At 42.8% G+C, this 12,722-nt stretch overlaps 1 protein-coding gene across 1 annotated transcript; it reads right to left on the reverse strand.

Moving 5' to 3' along the window:
* Positions 1-2,313: 2,313 nt before the first annotated feature.
* SLC25A20 (solute carrier family 25 (carnitine/acylcarnitine translocase), member 20) lies at positions 2,314-12,507 on the reverse strand (the record flags this gene model as incomplete). The annotated part of the gene is made up of 8 exons (XM_009705137.1): positions 2,314-2,955; positions 3,468-3,592; positions 4,993-5,102; positions 5,673-5,745; positions 6,944-7,061; positions 8,036-8,126; positions 10,327-10,454; positions 12,415-12,507. Coding segments are annotated over 8 exons (801 nt in total), but the record flags the coding sequence as incomplete, so codon positions are not given.
* Positions 12,508-12,722: the final 215 nt, after the last annotated feature.

The raw sequence follows: 12,722 nt of genomic DNA on the forward strand, positions 1-12,722 counted from the left end.
AGGCCACAGACAGGGAGCCTGAGCTGGCGACAGCACAGTCAAGGTCAGCGCTGGAGCGCCAAGCAAGAGCCCAACACACAGACTACGAGGAGGCTCCTCGGTGCCCAAATGAAGGAGCTGTGGTCTTAATCCCAGCAACCGAATCCAGGGTGTTACTAGTCCCTGATTTGGTTTCCAAGAATTATGTTTTTTGTAGTCTGCAGCACCCCAGACTAATAGGACAGGGATGGGAGGGAGTACTAACTACAACGCACAGCTCATCACCAAGCCTGGAGGATGACAGTCTTCCTCAGCAGGACAGATGGGGAGAAGAGGCTCCTGCCTTCCAGCTGCCTGTTTGTCCTGACAGAGATGTAAAACTTTTGCAGCCCAACTCGGAAAGTTCCAGCTGCCACAAAAGGGATGTGCCCTGCCAGCAGTAGCTGCTGTGCTGGCTTCCTTGCCTCTGACCTTGCCTTCGGAGCTGGAAGTTTGTCCATCTCGCCGACAGCCCCAGACAGCCATCTGCTGGGCAACTGCATCATAAACCAGCCTAAACAGCACTTACGACCAGGATGATCAGGCTTCTGTTCTTCCTAGCTTCCTGTGAGATTAGGAGCTCGACAGGATGCATTTGACAGGGCAGCTGGAATAGGCAGCGTTAAGCATCAGTGTCTGGAATTTTAAGAAAGAAGATGCACGTCTCTCCCTCCCAAGAGGTGTCAGTATTTCTGGAATACACAAGTAAAATAGAATGAAAAAATCCAGCTTTACAATACATCTTAAAGCTGAAAATTGTTTCTAGGCATCACAGCCCCAGCACCAAAGTCAGAAAGGCGACCAGAGCAGCTGGGGACCCCAGACAGTACAGGATAGCATTTGGTCGTTAGGCAGCACAGAGCCATAAAAGCAAACCCGGTCCTCTACGAATTAGTTTGGATTTAGCCTCAGTAAACCTAGAATTGTGTTTAAAACCATTTGAGAGCTTAACGTCCTTTAATCACTGCTTCTCTGAACCAGTATTAACTCAGTCTTCATGCTTTAAGTATTTCAGTCATCCATAGGTGCAGTGACTTTGAGAAGCAGGAGCAGCAGCAGGTTCCCAAGCAGCGAGGAATGGGAAAGGTCCGCGGTGGGTAAGGCAGCAGCAAGAACGTGGAGGCAGCTCCAAGCAACTGAGATTTTCCCACACCAGGGGATACCCCATTGGTTTCACACCTCCACCCTGTAAAACACAAGAGGTGGAGTCTGGGGAGGGCAGGTTCCCTTCTGATGCTTCCAAAGAATTGGGAAGGAAAGAGGCATTCAAGGTTTCTGCAGCAGCACTGGGTGGAAAACTTCCCAGGGCTGACCATGCCTGTGGAAAGCCAAGGTGAAGACTGTGTCCTTATGGTAGAGGCCAACAGACCATGGCAGACCAAGGACAAACCCTCAGCCTCCTTTCCTGTGGGCCATCAGGACAGATGCTTTCCCTAAGCTCCCCTATATCTGTGTCCAGGCCTCTCCCTGGAAAACATAAAATCTTTCCACAAGCAAGATGCGTTATTTCATGTCTGGCTTTATAGTTAAGAAGTTGCATCCGCAACACGGCACCTAACAGGACTTGTATGACAAACGTGTGAAGGGCGGAACATTAATTTCCATGGCTCATGTCAGAAATCCAAAAGCTAAAAGGCAAGGGGTTAACAATTAAAGACAGCACGGCACAACTTATTTCCCAATCACATCTCAGGATTAAGAATTGGAAAACTTCCGCAAAACTAACCATGCATGACCATGCAAAAAGTAAATGAACCAAAGCACACATTGTAGCCAAGCAGCAGCTAGCTTTATTCAGTTCTAGCAACATTGCATCAAAACTAAAAGAAACTAAAGTTGCTTTTTGCTTCTTAGCATTAGTCATTTCTCTAATGAAAATGTGATTATGTTTAATAATATTCAGAGAAAACCAAGGAACAGGAGCAAGAATAAAGTTAGACAAGACTGCAGAGCTCATGTCTCCTTGTGTCAGAGAAACTGAGTTCTTGGAACTGCCGTTAAATTTTCTCAGGTCAATGTAAGCGATTGAATGTCAGGACACAGCATTTGATGAATCAAATGGTGGGCTGCTAGGAGTGATGCTGTACCTTTGAAATTGCATTTTGGATATCTTCAGTGGGATAGAAAGGGATTTTGGAGAAAAGTTCAGGTTAATCAAACACATTTCCCCACTGGCTGCCTCAGTAAAGCTTAGTACAAATATTAAGCATAATTCATTCTCCCTCCTAGCTCCACAGAACAGATGAGTGTGCAAGATCTGATACGGAATCTGTAATACCCCTCAACTCACTGAAACGTAGTTCTGGCCTCCCCTGTCTAGTTCTGTGTTTGCTGCATTACACGCATATAAGATTAAAACCACTGTCAACACAGAAAGAGCCACAACTAAAAAACTACAAGAGATGAGAATGCTGACATTGCTTGTAGATATTAGTACATGCAGCTGCTAACTTATGCCCTGAGAGTTAAGTACACACTGCCAAACAATTATTTCAAGGAAATTTTTCAGCATTAATAGTTACATGTTTCTTCAGTAAACAAAGAATTACATTTTAAGAAGTGTCTCCTTCTTCCATGAGGAAGTACTTAAGGTAGTGTGTGTAATAGTGACAGCTGTCTGTTAGCAGCATTACTGCTGTGGTACATTGGCTCAGAAGACAGGTGTATCACCTCTAACTCTTCATCAACTCTGTTTCAGAGCTACGCCTTACATTTCTGAATGGCACATAGCACCACCTAAAGAATGTGAGGAAGGCAAAAAGGTATTAGGCAAGCAATCATTCCTGAAACTTCAAGTGATCATTCATTTATTCCTTTGAGGCAGACTTGCGCTCTCTTCCTTCTCCTCTCTAATTTCCAAAGACTTCCTAGTCTTCATAGACCTGGTGCAATCCAGTTAAGAAACTTCATAGCAACTTCAAAACCAAGAAAACATGCCTGGAAAAGAGAGAACATACAGAACAAATAAGGATTCTAAAAACCTATTCCAAACAAGGTTTGGAAATGCAGCACTATGAACACCTGATGTGGAAGAAGGAAGAAACCAAAAAAAAGGTCTTGGACCAGAGGCAAGAATTCTACTATATCCCTCTACAGAAAGGCAGAGCTTCTGCTCTCTTAGGCTCATAATTTATTGGAGGGGAAGACAGTCCAAACTTATCCACACATTTCTGTCCTCTACCAGTGGATGTACAATCAGTAGAGAAAGACTAACGGAGAAAGTCAAAGGGCTTTCATGCAAAGCTTCGACAGAAGGTTTACTTGGTCTTCCTCCTAGATTCAGGCACATTTTTAGAACCTGGACACCAACAGCCCAAAGTACCTGCAGTGACAAGAATCTCACTGAAATGGTACAACAGTAAACAGCCATTCATCTCCTCTACAGACTGCAAACATTCACTGTGAGTGGCCAGGTCCCCAAAACTCATCTGGAATCGCAATTTACTTACCGCGTTAGCGGGAAATGCCCTGATCATTACAGCTGTGAAGCCCTTATACAGAGACGCAACTCCTTCCTCTCTGATAAGTTCTCTCAGCACATCTCTAAAGCCATTTGGGTATTTTCCTAGAGGAGCTGAAAGGGATACAACACATATTAGCTAAGATGTGTGGCAATCACAGGTGCTGAAGGATGTGGTATATGTAACAGCCCAGGATTTTCAACAGGTTTGTATTGCTATGGCATCTAAGTGACAGCAGAATCCAAGCATTGCTTAAGCTATGTTGTGACAACATCTGCTTGAAAAAATTATCTATTTCAGTCAAAAGCAAGCAAACAAAAAAGACACCTTACTAAAGATTCAGTAAACAGAAGGTAGGGCTCACCATTACCACAAAGAATTTACATCATCAAGCCATTGGGGGGCAGGGAAGAAAGGAGAATAACTTTTGTCAGGGTTGGAAGTCTGAGCTGTTACTTGCACTGTTGATCACAGCTCTCCCAAGAGCTGCAATCAGCACACAGGAAGGTCAGATATAAAAATTGATGAAGCTAGTTTATATGAAACAGAAAATGATCCTGTCATGTGCCCCAGCCAAGAACAGCAACAGACTTCAAGTGAAAAGCACATGCTGATGTTACACAGATTTGCTGAGGTGTTTTTAAAAAGTTATTCTATTCAAAGAACAAGTTCCTCCTTCTCCTGACACTTCTCTGGGAAGTACTGCCTCTGCCAGCCCTCTGAACAAGTACTCCACAAACCAACCCAGTTAAACAGAACCACCGTTAACCCATGTCATCTACACCGGGGATTGGCTCAGTGGAACAAGGACGCAAAGCTGTAATGTATTTCACACTCAGCCCTTGGTACGATATCAAACCACCACAGCAGTCATTATTCAGAGAAAAAGAAAAGATGTTTCCTGCACTAGATTACCATGATCCATGACTCAAGAAAAATGGTTACTGTCCAGCAGAGAGCTGAGTCCACAGACAGAGACTATGGGGACCTTTAACAAAACTATTCATTGACCAGGACTCCCAGAGAAACCAATGAAAAAGCTGACAAACTTTGCTGAAGCGCAAGGCCTAGGGCTATCCTCACTATAATTAGGCCACAGATACTTAAGAGCAGAGCTGCTAGTCTAAAAGCAATGCTTTCAGCAAGGCACGCCCAGTTGCTATAAATTTCAGATAGCACAGGCTACAATTTATACAATGTCTGAAGTGAAATAACAAAACCTCTAAGAATTACATTTGTAATAAAAACAGCCATGACAAGCGGTTCTATTATTATGACTAGTATAGGATCACTATACTAGCAGGGAGGCAGAAACAGAGAAGTGCAGCCTGATTTGCCAAACCAACTAAAAAGTTAGGAACACACTTGGGTTTTTCATGTCCTTGTCTCAAGCAGCGCTCAGGACATGCTACCTCCCAGATGCCATGCTCCGATGGCATCTTCCATGGCTGCCCAGCCCACTCCCAGAAGCACCGCACTGAGCATGGCCATGACAAGCTGGGATGCAACTCACCAGTCTGGAAACGGGATTTCAGCACGTCTGGTGGAATGGCAACTGCCCAGTTGAAGATGCCAGCCAGGCCCCCAGCAAAGAGGATCCTAGGCACACTGAGGTCACTCACACTGTGGCAGGATAGGGGTGAGATCGAAGGAAAAAGAAAAATGAAAACAAAAAAAAGAAAGGAAAAAGAAAAAAAAAAAAAAAAAGAGGTAAAAACTCATCTGTTTTGACTAAGGTGACAACCAAAGAGGCGGCCTGACTGACAGCCAGAAGGAAGCACAATGCTGCAGACACTGAGTGCAGTATCTGAGCAAGGTTTCCAAGCATCAGAGCCCTGTGGACAAAGTGTACTAACTCCACCCTAAAGGTTCAAATCTTTTCATTCAGCAGCACATACACAGATGTGCTCTGGGGGGAAAAAAACCCAAAACAACCCAACAACAAAAACACACACACACAGGGGTGAAAGTGAAGAGACCTACCTGAAGTATTTCTTACTTGGCTAATAAGAGCCAAGGCTAGAATGTGAGAGAAACTCAGAATACTATTTTAACTGTCAGTTAACCCCAGGCCAAAACAGCTCAACTCATATTTTGTTTTAATGATACTTCTCTAAATCTCTTTGTAACTGGGATGATTAATCAGCAGTGTCTGGGAAGTCCAGAAAATGAGGACTGTGAGATTTCACTAACCTCCTTCCCTCAGGGGTCAGAATGTTCTTCAGCCATTCGTACGTCATGAAGTACATTCCGCTGGCTGGGACGTCTAGTGAGTAAACAAAGACTGTGAGTAGTGGGAAACAAAACGAAGCCTAGAGGCACAGCAGCTCCATGCCAGTTCAGCAACACCACTAAGTACATCCAGATTCCTTTTCTGAACCTCCTCTACAAACAAAATAAAAATCTTCTGTTGCTCTAAACAGAGGAACCTGAACTTTCCCAGGGAGAGCAGGTGCTAAAGGCAAGAATTGGGAAAACATCTGTTCTCCAGTGCTTCCATCTGCAGCCTTTCAAATCAGACTGTAACCTGCCTGCTGGCCATTAAGCTAATGATGAGACAACTCTAAGGATTCTTAATTACTGCATAGCAGATCAGAGCAGTTCAGGAAGTTCAAGAGTTTTCCACACTATTTGTTCTAATGAATCTATTTTGGGACATTTTTTTTGCAGTTGATGGGTTTTGGTTCAGGGGTTTAAGGTACTCCTGCAGCTCATTCTTAGCTCATGCCTAAACTGGAGAACTAGCCTCTGGCTAGGGACACTGCCAGAGTTACATTGCTAGCTGCTACGCTTCTGTGAGAAGCCGAGGATAGAACAAATTCCTAAACTGAGATATCAAAATACAGATATTCCAGCTTATCCTTAAAAAACATTGTCCCAGCACAGGGAACAATCTAACGCTTTTCAAAGGAGGAAGTACCAAAACACGTAAAGGATTCAGTGTCTGGCACAATTACTTGGTTGTTGTTGTTGTTGTGAGAGGGGTCATGACATCCTAGCCCAAAATAACCCACACTCAAGCGGGTAGAAAGCGTAACTGCTGCAATCACATCTTTTAAAGCAGTCAGCACTATACAGCAACAGTCACAGTCAGTCACAATTCTTCTCTCAAGGAAGAAAAAAAAAAAAGAAAAAAGAAAAGCCCACTTCTGCATTTTTCTTTTCTCTTTGTTCTCTCTGGTGCTCTCCTGAAGTCTCTCATTACTATTGGCTTCTCAGATCTTAATTACTTCCTGTTATCCCTCTGATCTTGTCATCTAATCTCTTCCTCACTCAGAATCTCATGTTTATTTCTCAGTCCCTTTGAGGCATTGGAGGAGCTCTGCAGACTGCAAAAAAAGAAAAAGGGGTGACACAGCATCTCCAATTGGCTAAAGGGACAGCGAGATCCCTGATACAATGTCAGGCTTCTTATCTTAAAGTACCCCATGCAGAAGCAGCATCAGAACATCTCCATCAGTTACCTCTCATGAGGGTGAGCACTGTCCCTTTGTACACGCCACGAATCCCAGCCTCACGGTACAGCTGTTTTGCACAGTCCAAAGGGCCATTGTATTTAGTTTCACCTGTAGCTGCCTGGATCTGAAGGATTAAAGTGATAGTTTCTGACTAGTGAAGGCTTCTGGCTGGTGAACAATCATTCAGCTAATAGTTGGAAAGCCATGTGCGTGTTTCCAGAGAGGAAAGAGCATGTACTCATTCCACAGGCACTCCTGCATATGAAACCTCTGTCTCACTTCCTCAAACAGCTCTTTCGTGCTCAAGCTGAGGATTCTGTTTACTGTTCCATGCAGTAGCTAGATTCTCCCTTCTTTTCCCGCAGTGTAAGTTTGAAACAACTGAAGTCAGTTAGGTAATTCTACACTTGTACTGACAAAAAGTAGCCTTCAACTAGTTTAGCAAAATTTAAACCATTTGTTTGTGTATAAAATCTTCCATGATAATATCATGTCTGTCAGAACTAACATGTGACCACCCATCACCATACTAATGGAGTCTGAAATAAGCAAAGCTTCCCCTCTCTGCTAAAGACATATTTTCATTTGTTTAGGTTTACATTTTCCAACAATATTTTAAAAATCCTGGAGGAGGTGTAGAGCTAACAGTCACCCAAACATTAGAAAACTATTTCATGTATTCTGAAATGCATTCCTTAGTTATGTATTGGGAACCTGTCAAGGTAACAGAAAATCTTTACACTAGAAAGAATCTTACGATCTAGTAGTTTTGCATTTTTTAGAAAAAGTTTCATTCTGAAAAAACTGGACTTTTCCATACTTTGAAGTGTACTGAGGCATCCACTGATGCCACATATAATGCCACATAATATAAGGCTTGTGCTCTGTAAAATGAATAGAGCAATGAATGCTGTATGTACTTATACTGTCATAGTGAGTTTGTGTAATGCTTCTTCATGACACAGTTGCATTAAATGACAGTTGTCTCAGTCCTGTCAAAAAACAGAACAGAGTAAATACACTAACCAAAGTAGTTCCTGGTATGGAAAGACAAGACCCCTAAAACTAAATTCCCATCACCACCATCCAATGCCTTACCTGTAAAAGGCACTTGATTCTCTCTCCTGGAGCCATGATTACTGTTGTGAACACTCCAGACAACATGCCAGCAGCAAACAGCTGAGGATACCTGCCCCGAGGAAACAGAAGAGACCCTAACACGACGCAGTAGATAGGAAACAAAGGGCACAAAGACCCCTGTATCACCAGATTATGCGGTTCCGCATGAGGTTGGCAGTGGAACTAGAAATGCGTCCACAGCTTTTGATCAGTGTAGAAGCACCTCATCAATGCATAATTAGAGCTAAACATTTAAGATCTCTAGGATTCAAAGCGCTGGTTCTCGCAGCAACCATAACTCAACTCTTCACATCCACTGTATTTGCTAATATTCCTTGTACTTGCATTTTTTGCTACAGCAGTCCCCATTCATTTTTATTGCCAACAGTCTCTTCCTCCTCCAGTCTCTCACTCACTTCTCAGTGACCCCAGCTTCCACAAGTATTCCTGCTTGCACAGCCAGGAGCCTCCTTTCTGTAACCTCTCAGTCCCTCACTCGTTCAGCCTCTGCCATCGTCAAGTCTGTCCTACCAACCCGCCATCATCCCACACATTCTGCATCTGCTTTCATGTGGCAAAGTCTCCATGACAGAAACCCTTTAAACAGGCCGAGTTTCTCCATCAAAAACTTATCTTTACATCTAACCTCCGGCTACCTTCCCTCGTCAGATGACCTAACATCTCAATTTAATTAAATTCCACACCTCCAGCTTCTCTCCACTTGCCCAAGAGATGGCATTCTATTCAGGTTTTCTTACACCTTTCTTTACTCTTAAATTCTCATTAAATCTTCCAGACCATTCAGACCTCCCTCACCACTCCACATGCACCTCCTGCTCAAACCGAGCTTTGAGTTTTCTAGCTCACCTTGGGATCATTGAGCCCCAGAAAAGATAGAACAGGGTCCACAGGTTTCTCTCCATCTCCTTCCTTTCAAAACTTCCCTTCAAAATCAGCATGGGGGACCACTGCCATCCTGCCTGCCTCTAGACCCATAACCATGGTGCTAAGAGTCTTTATTTTTGGGCCTCACATCCCAAGCACACTGTATCATACTGTGTCAAGTCTGCACCCACAGTACAGCACAGTTGGGCACAATGACAGTTCCACCATTTATTTGTTCTTTCTCTCCTGCAGCTCTGCTTGAGATGAGTTCTACATAAAGACTCAAAAAACTACACTGCCCTTCTCCAGCTTGCTCCTTAAAACTTCCCTTTGGTATGATGCATATAAAACATAAGGCACTGAGGTGATCAGGCTGCTGGAAATAAGCCCACAGCCCATTTGTTTCCGTGTATTGTCCACTCCTTACTGTTCCCCTTCAGCCTTGACTGCATGAGGACACTACTGCGGTAAAACAGAGGGTAAGCTAGTGGTGCCCCAGCACCTCGGCACTGCCTCCCTCTGCGCAACCCGAGCAGAGGGAGTTCGCTCCATGTCATGGCAGTGGCTGGTGCGGTACAGCCAGATGCACTCACGCCACCCGGGACGCCGCTGTGCAGGCAAGGCTCCAACAGAAACCGCACCTCCCCACCCCACCACGCTTGGCTCAACACAATGGACTCCTGCTTTCTGACAGGGCCCCTACGTATTGCACGAATAATAGAATAAAATGTTGCTAAGCTACAGTTCTGTTCCTGTAGAGCTACAAATCACAACTCAGCAAAGAAGTTAAAGGAGTACTTTATGGGTGGAGGGCTTTCTTCATGCATAAGTTAGCTTGTAGAAAGCCACACAAAGTTTTCTTAGCTTCCCATCTCTTTTCCAGAAGGTTAGACATGCCTGAGAGGAGGGCTGCTCATAAACACCTCTTTTCAGAAATTAGTAACAAAATGTTTCTATGGCTATTATTATATCCTAATGTAAGGACACAGCAAGAGTCACAACTAACAGGGAAAAGAGGATCAGGACCGTGAACATTGTCAAGACTGCTTGACCATGAATTTATTTCTTCCATAGTTTATGTTGGCAGGCCATCATTATATAACTTGCACTGTACTCATCTAAAATGGAATTGTTCCTTAATGACTCTTTATTACGTAGAAAGGGAATTGCATAGCACCCGCCCACATGCTATCTGTTTTTAGCCTGTGCTATCAGTCCCACGCTTCCAAAAGCGTTAAAACACACGAGTGTTTTATTTTTTAGAACTATATTTATAACCTAGGAGAAGAGACAAATTTAGACCACAACTCAATGTGCGACAATACAACAGGCTGCAAGAGCCTTAGAATGCCTTTCCCAACTGTCTGATCAACTCAGAAACTCACGTCAAAACGTCATCAGGTTTTCTCTGTTGGAGTCTTTTTCCCAAGCCAAATCCAAAGAAGCACACAGCAAACATGGGTGTCACTCCAACAATAGGAGCTGCCATTCCTCTGTATAAGCCTCGGACTCCCTGCAAGAAACATTACCGCAAGAATTAGTTGGTTTTGCATAGACTTTGCACACGTTTCAACTTATTGAGAAGCAAAAGGCTACACTACAGGATCAGTTGGACAAATTAACCAGACAAATAACGGGATCTATTGTTCATTTGCAATTATACGTGTTTAGCTGAGGCTCAGGGCCTGTTGCAGAGGAAAGCTATCCTTCCTGGAAAACACTGCCACCACTTATACACTTCTGTTCCAATACTGTTCATCCTGTACTTACATCTCAAGTATGAGGAAGTGAAGTTAAAAATCACCTGAATAGTAGTCCTGATAGATTGTCAAAAGTATTCTCTCTCAGATACATACAAAACCACACGCGTGCTTTATTAATAAGTCATCAAATGCAGTAGTGTAAAATCCTGACACTGAGCCTGAGAACACTGAATCAATTCACTCTTTAGATAAAGGAAGAGCTAGGGAGACTAACCTGAACTACTTCACTCCCCACACAAACTCAATGTGGAACGAGTTCAAGAGCAAATTATTTTTTCTTTCCTTCCCTAAGTCAAAACCTTTTCATCATACAACTTTACATTTCTGATGTTTCCCTTCATCAGACTACACACATGGAAAAATTCTCATGCAGACCCCAGCAGTAGCATTTATTTCATTTATCTTGCCTTTGAACTGAAATTTTTCTAATAAAAAGGAGAGTTAGCTTTCTGGATAAAGGCTAGATGTGCAAACTAAATAGTTGCTGGTCCGTCCACCCCTTCCTTTCCCCCCGAAATAAATCAGTGTATCCCAGTATGTGCCTGTACGCTTAGAGGCACAACTGACTCTGTAATGAAATTGTATCTGGCTGACAAAGATCAGACACTCCTGCTCAGCCCTCCCATGAGCAGTGGGAAACAAAAGGCCTTGGCATAGAGGTTTAATAGTTTTCCTTATAGAAACCGATGAGTGTGGAGTAGGAGTAGAAAGGCAGCATTACTTCTGAACTTCACATCGCAAGGCTATTATTACAGCTCAGCTCTGACGTCCGTGCTTCAGCAGGGGTGTTAAAAACTGCAAGGGATTCAGAGCTAGCAAAGCATTTCAGCGCTTTGTGGGAGAGACTAGGGAAGCAAGATTTACTTTGGTTATATAACAACCTGTTAACACCATAATGAAAGCAGATTTCAGATACAAGGCAGATCTTTCCTTTCACAGAGAGTTACCTAACAAGATCCAGTGGTTAGAAATTAGACTTCAGACTAGTAAACAAGCAGTTGGGCTTTATAGCCATTGTTTCTGAGTAGTAAATAGCTGCTGGGAAAACTTATGAAGCAGAAAACTGGATTCTATGTCACTTAAAGTCTTTAAACCAAGGCTACATGCCTTTCTAAAAACAAAATAGATTATAGTTCAATCACATGATATGGCTGATTCAGGAGTGAAAACCATTGTCCACCTTCTGAAGAAGATTGAACAAAACTACTATATAACTGACGCTCTGTTCTCAAAAAAAAGAAACAAATCTATTAATTAATGCTCCTCTGCTTTCTCATAGATGGCATAACACATTATAGAAGAAAGTAGAAGTACCGTTTGTATCAACAAAAGTATTGCCTATTTTAGGATTTCCAGAGACAACTCCAAATACCAAAGACAGCAAGATTCCACCGACTACAACAACAAAGCCAGCAAACAACTGCCAACATTCACTCGAGTCTATAACTTCAGATATTAATATCACACTATTTTGAACCAAAAATATTTCTTAACAAAACAAAGAGATGTGCACCTAGAGCATATGGATGCAAAGTATTCCCCAAGTTTTCTAATCTGCTTAAATATTTTAATTATAATTAATTCAACTGATAACCCAAGAATTGTATAGTATCCAGGGGGGGCAACATTCCTACACGATTCCATTCCTGCGACGTACATGAACAACTGATATTTTTGGCAAGCATCGCAGATGATATGCTAGCACAGTACCTCTCCAACAAGAGTCTTTCTGAAGCAGTCAAAGGTCCCAGAATAGAGCGGAGGCTGACCAGGCTGCGGCTTAGGCTGGGTTTGCAGCCTGACCTAGTAAGATGGAATAGGAAAACATTATTTTATTAAATACTACTATCTAAACTTTGATTCAGAGAACACCTCTATATGACTATTATGGAGTAAGTTTTGTAACTGGACTTTACGATATTGCTAGAGACTTTAACATAATTTTAGCCCTTTGCAGAAGAGAAGAGATTGAATTTTAATGTATTTAACTAATGAATTGCTGGGATGATGTCAGGATA

Source organism: Cariama cristata, unplaced genomic scaffold (genome assembly GCF_000690535.1).
Source record: "Cariama cristata isolate BGI_N322 unplaced genomic scaffold, ASM69053v1 scaffold6110, whole genome shotgun sequence".
Classification (NCBI taxonomy): Eukaryota; Metazoa; Chordata; class Aves; order Cariamiformes; family Cariamidae; genus Cariama; species Cariama cristata.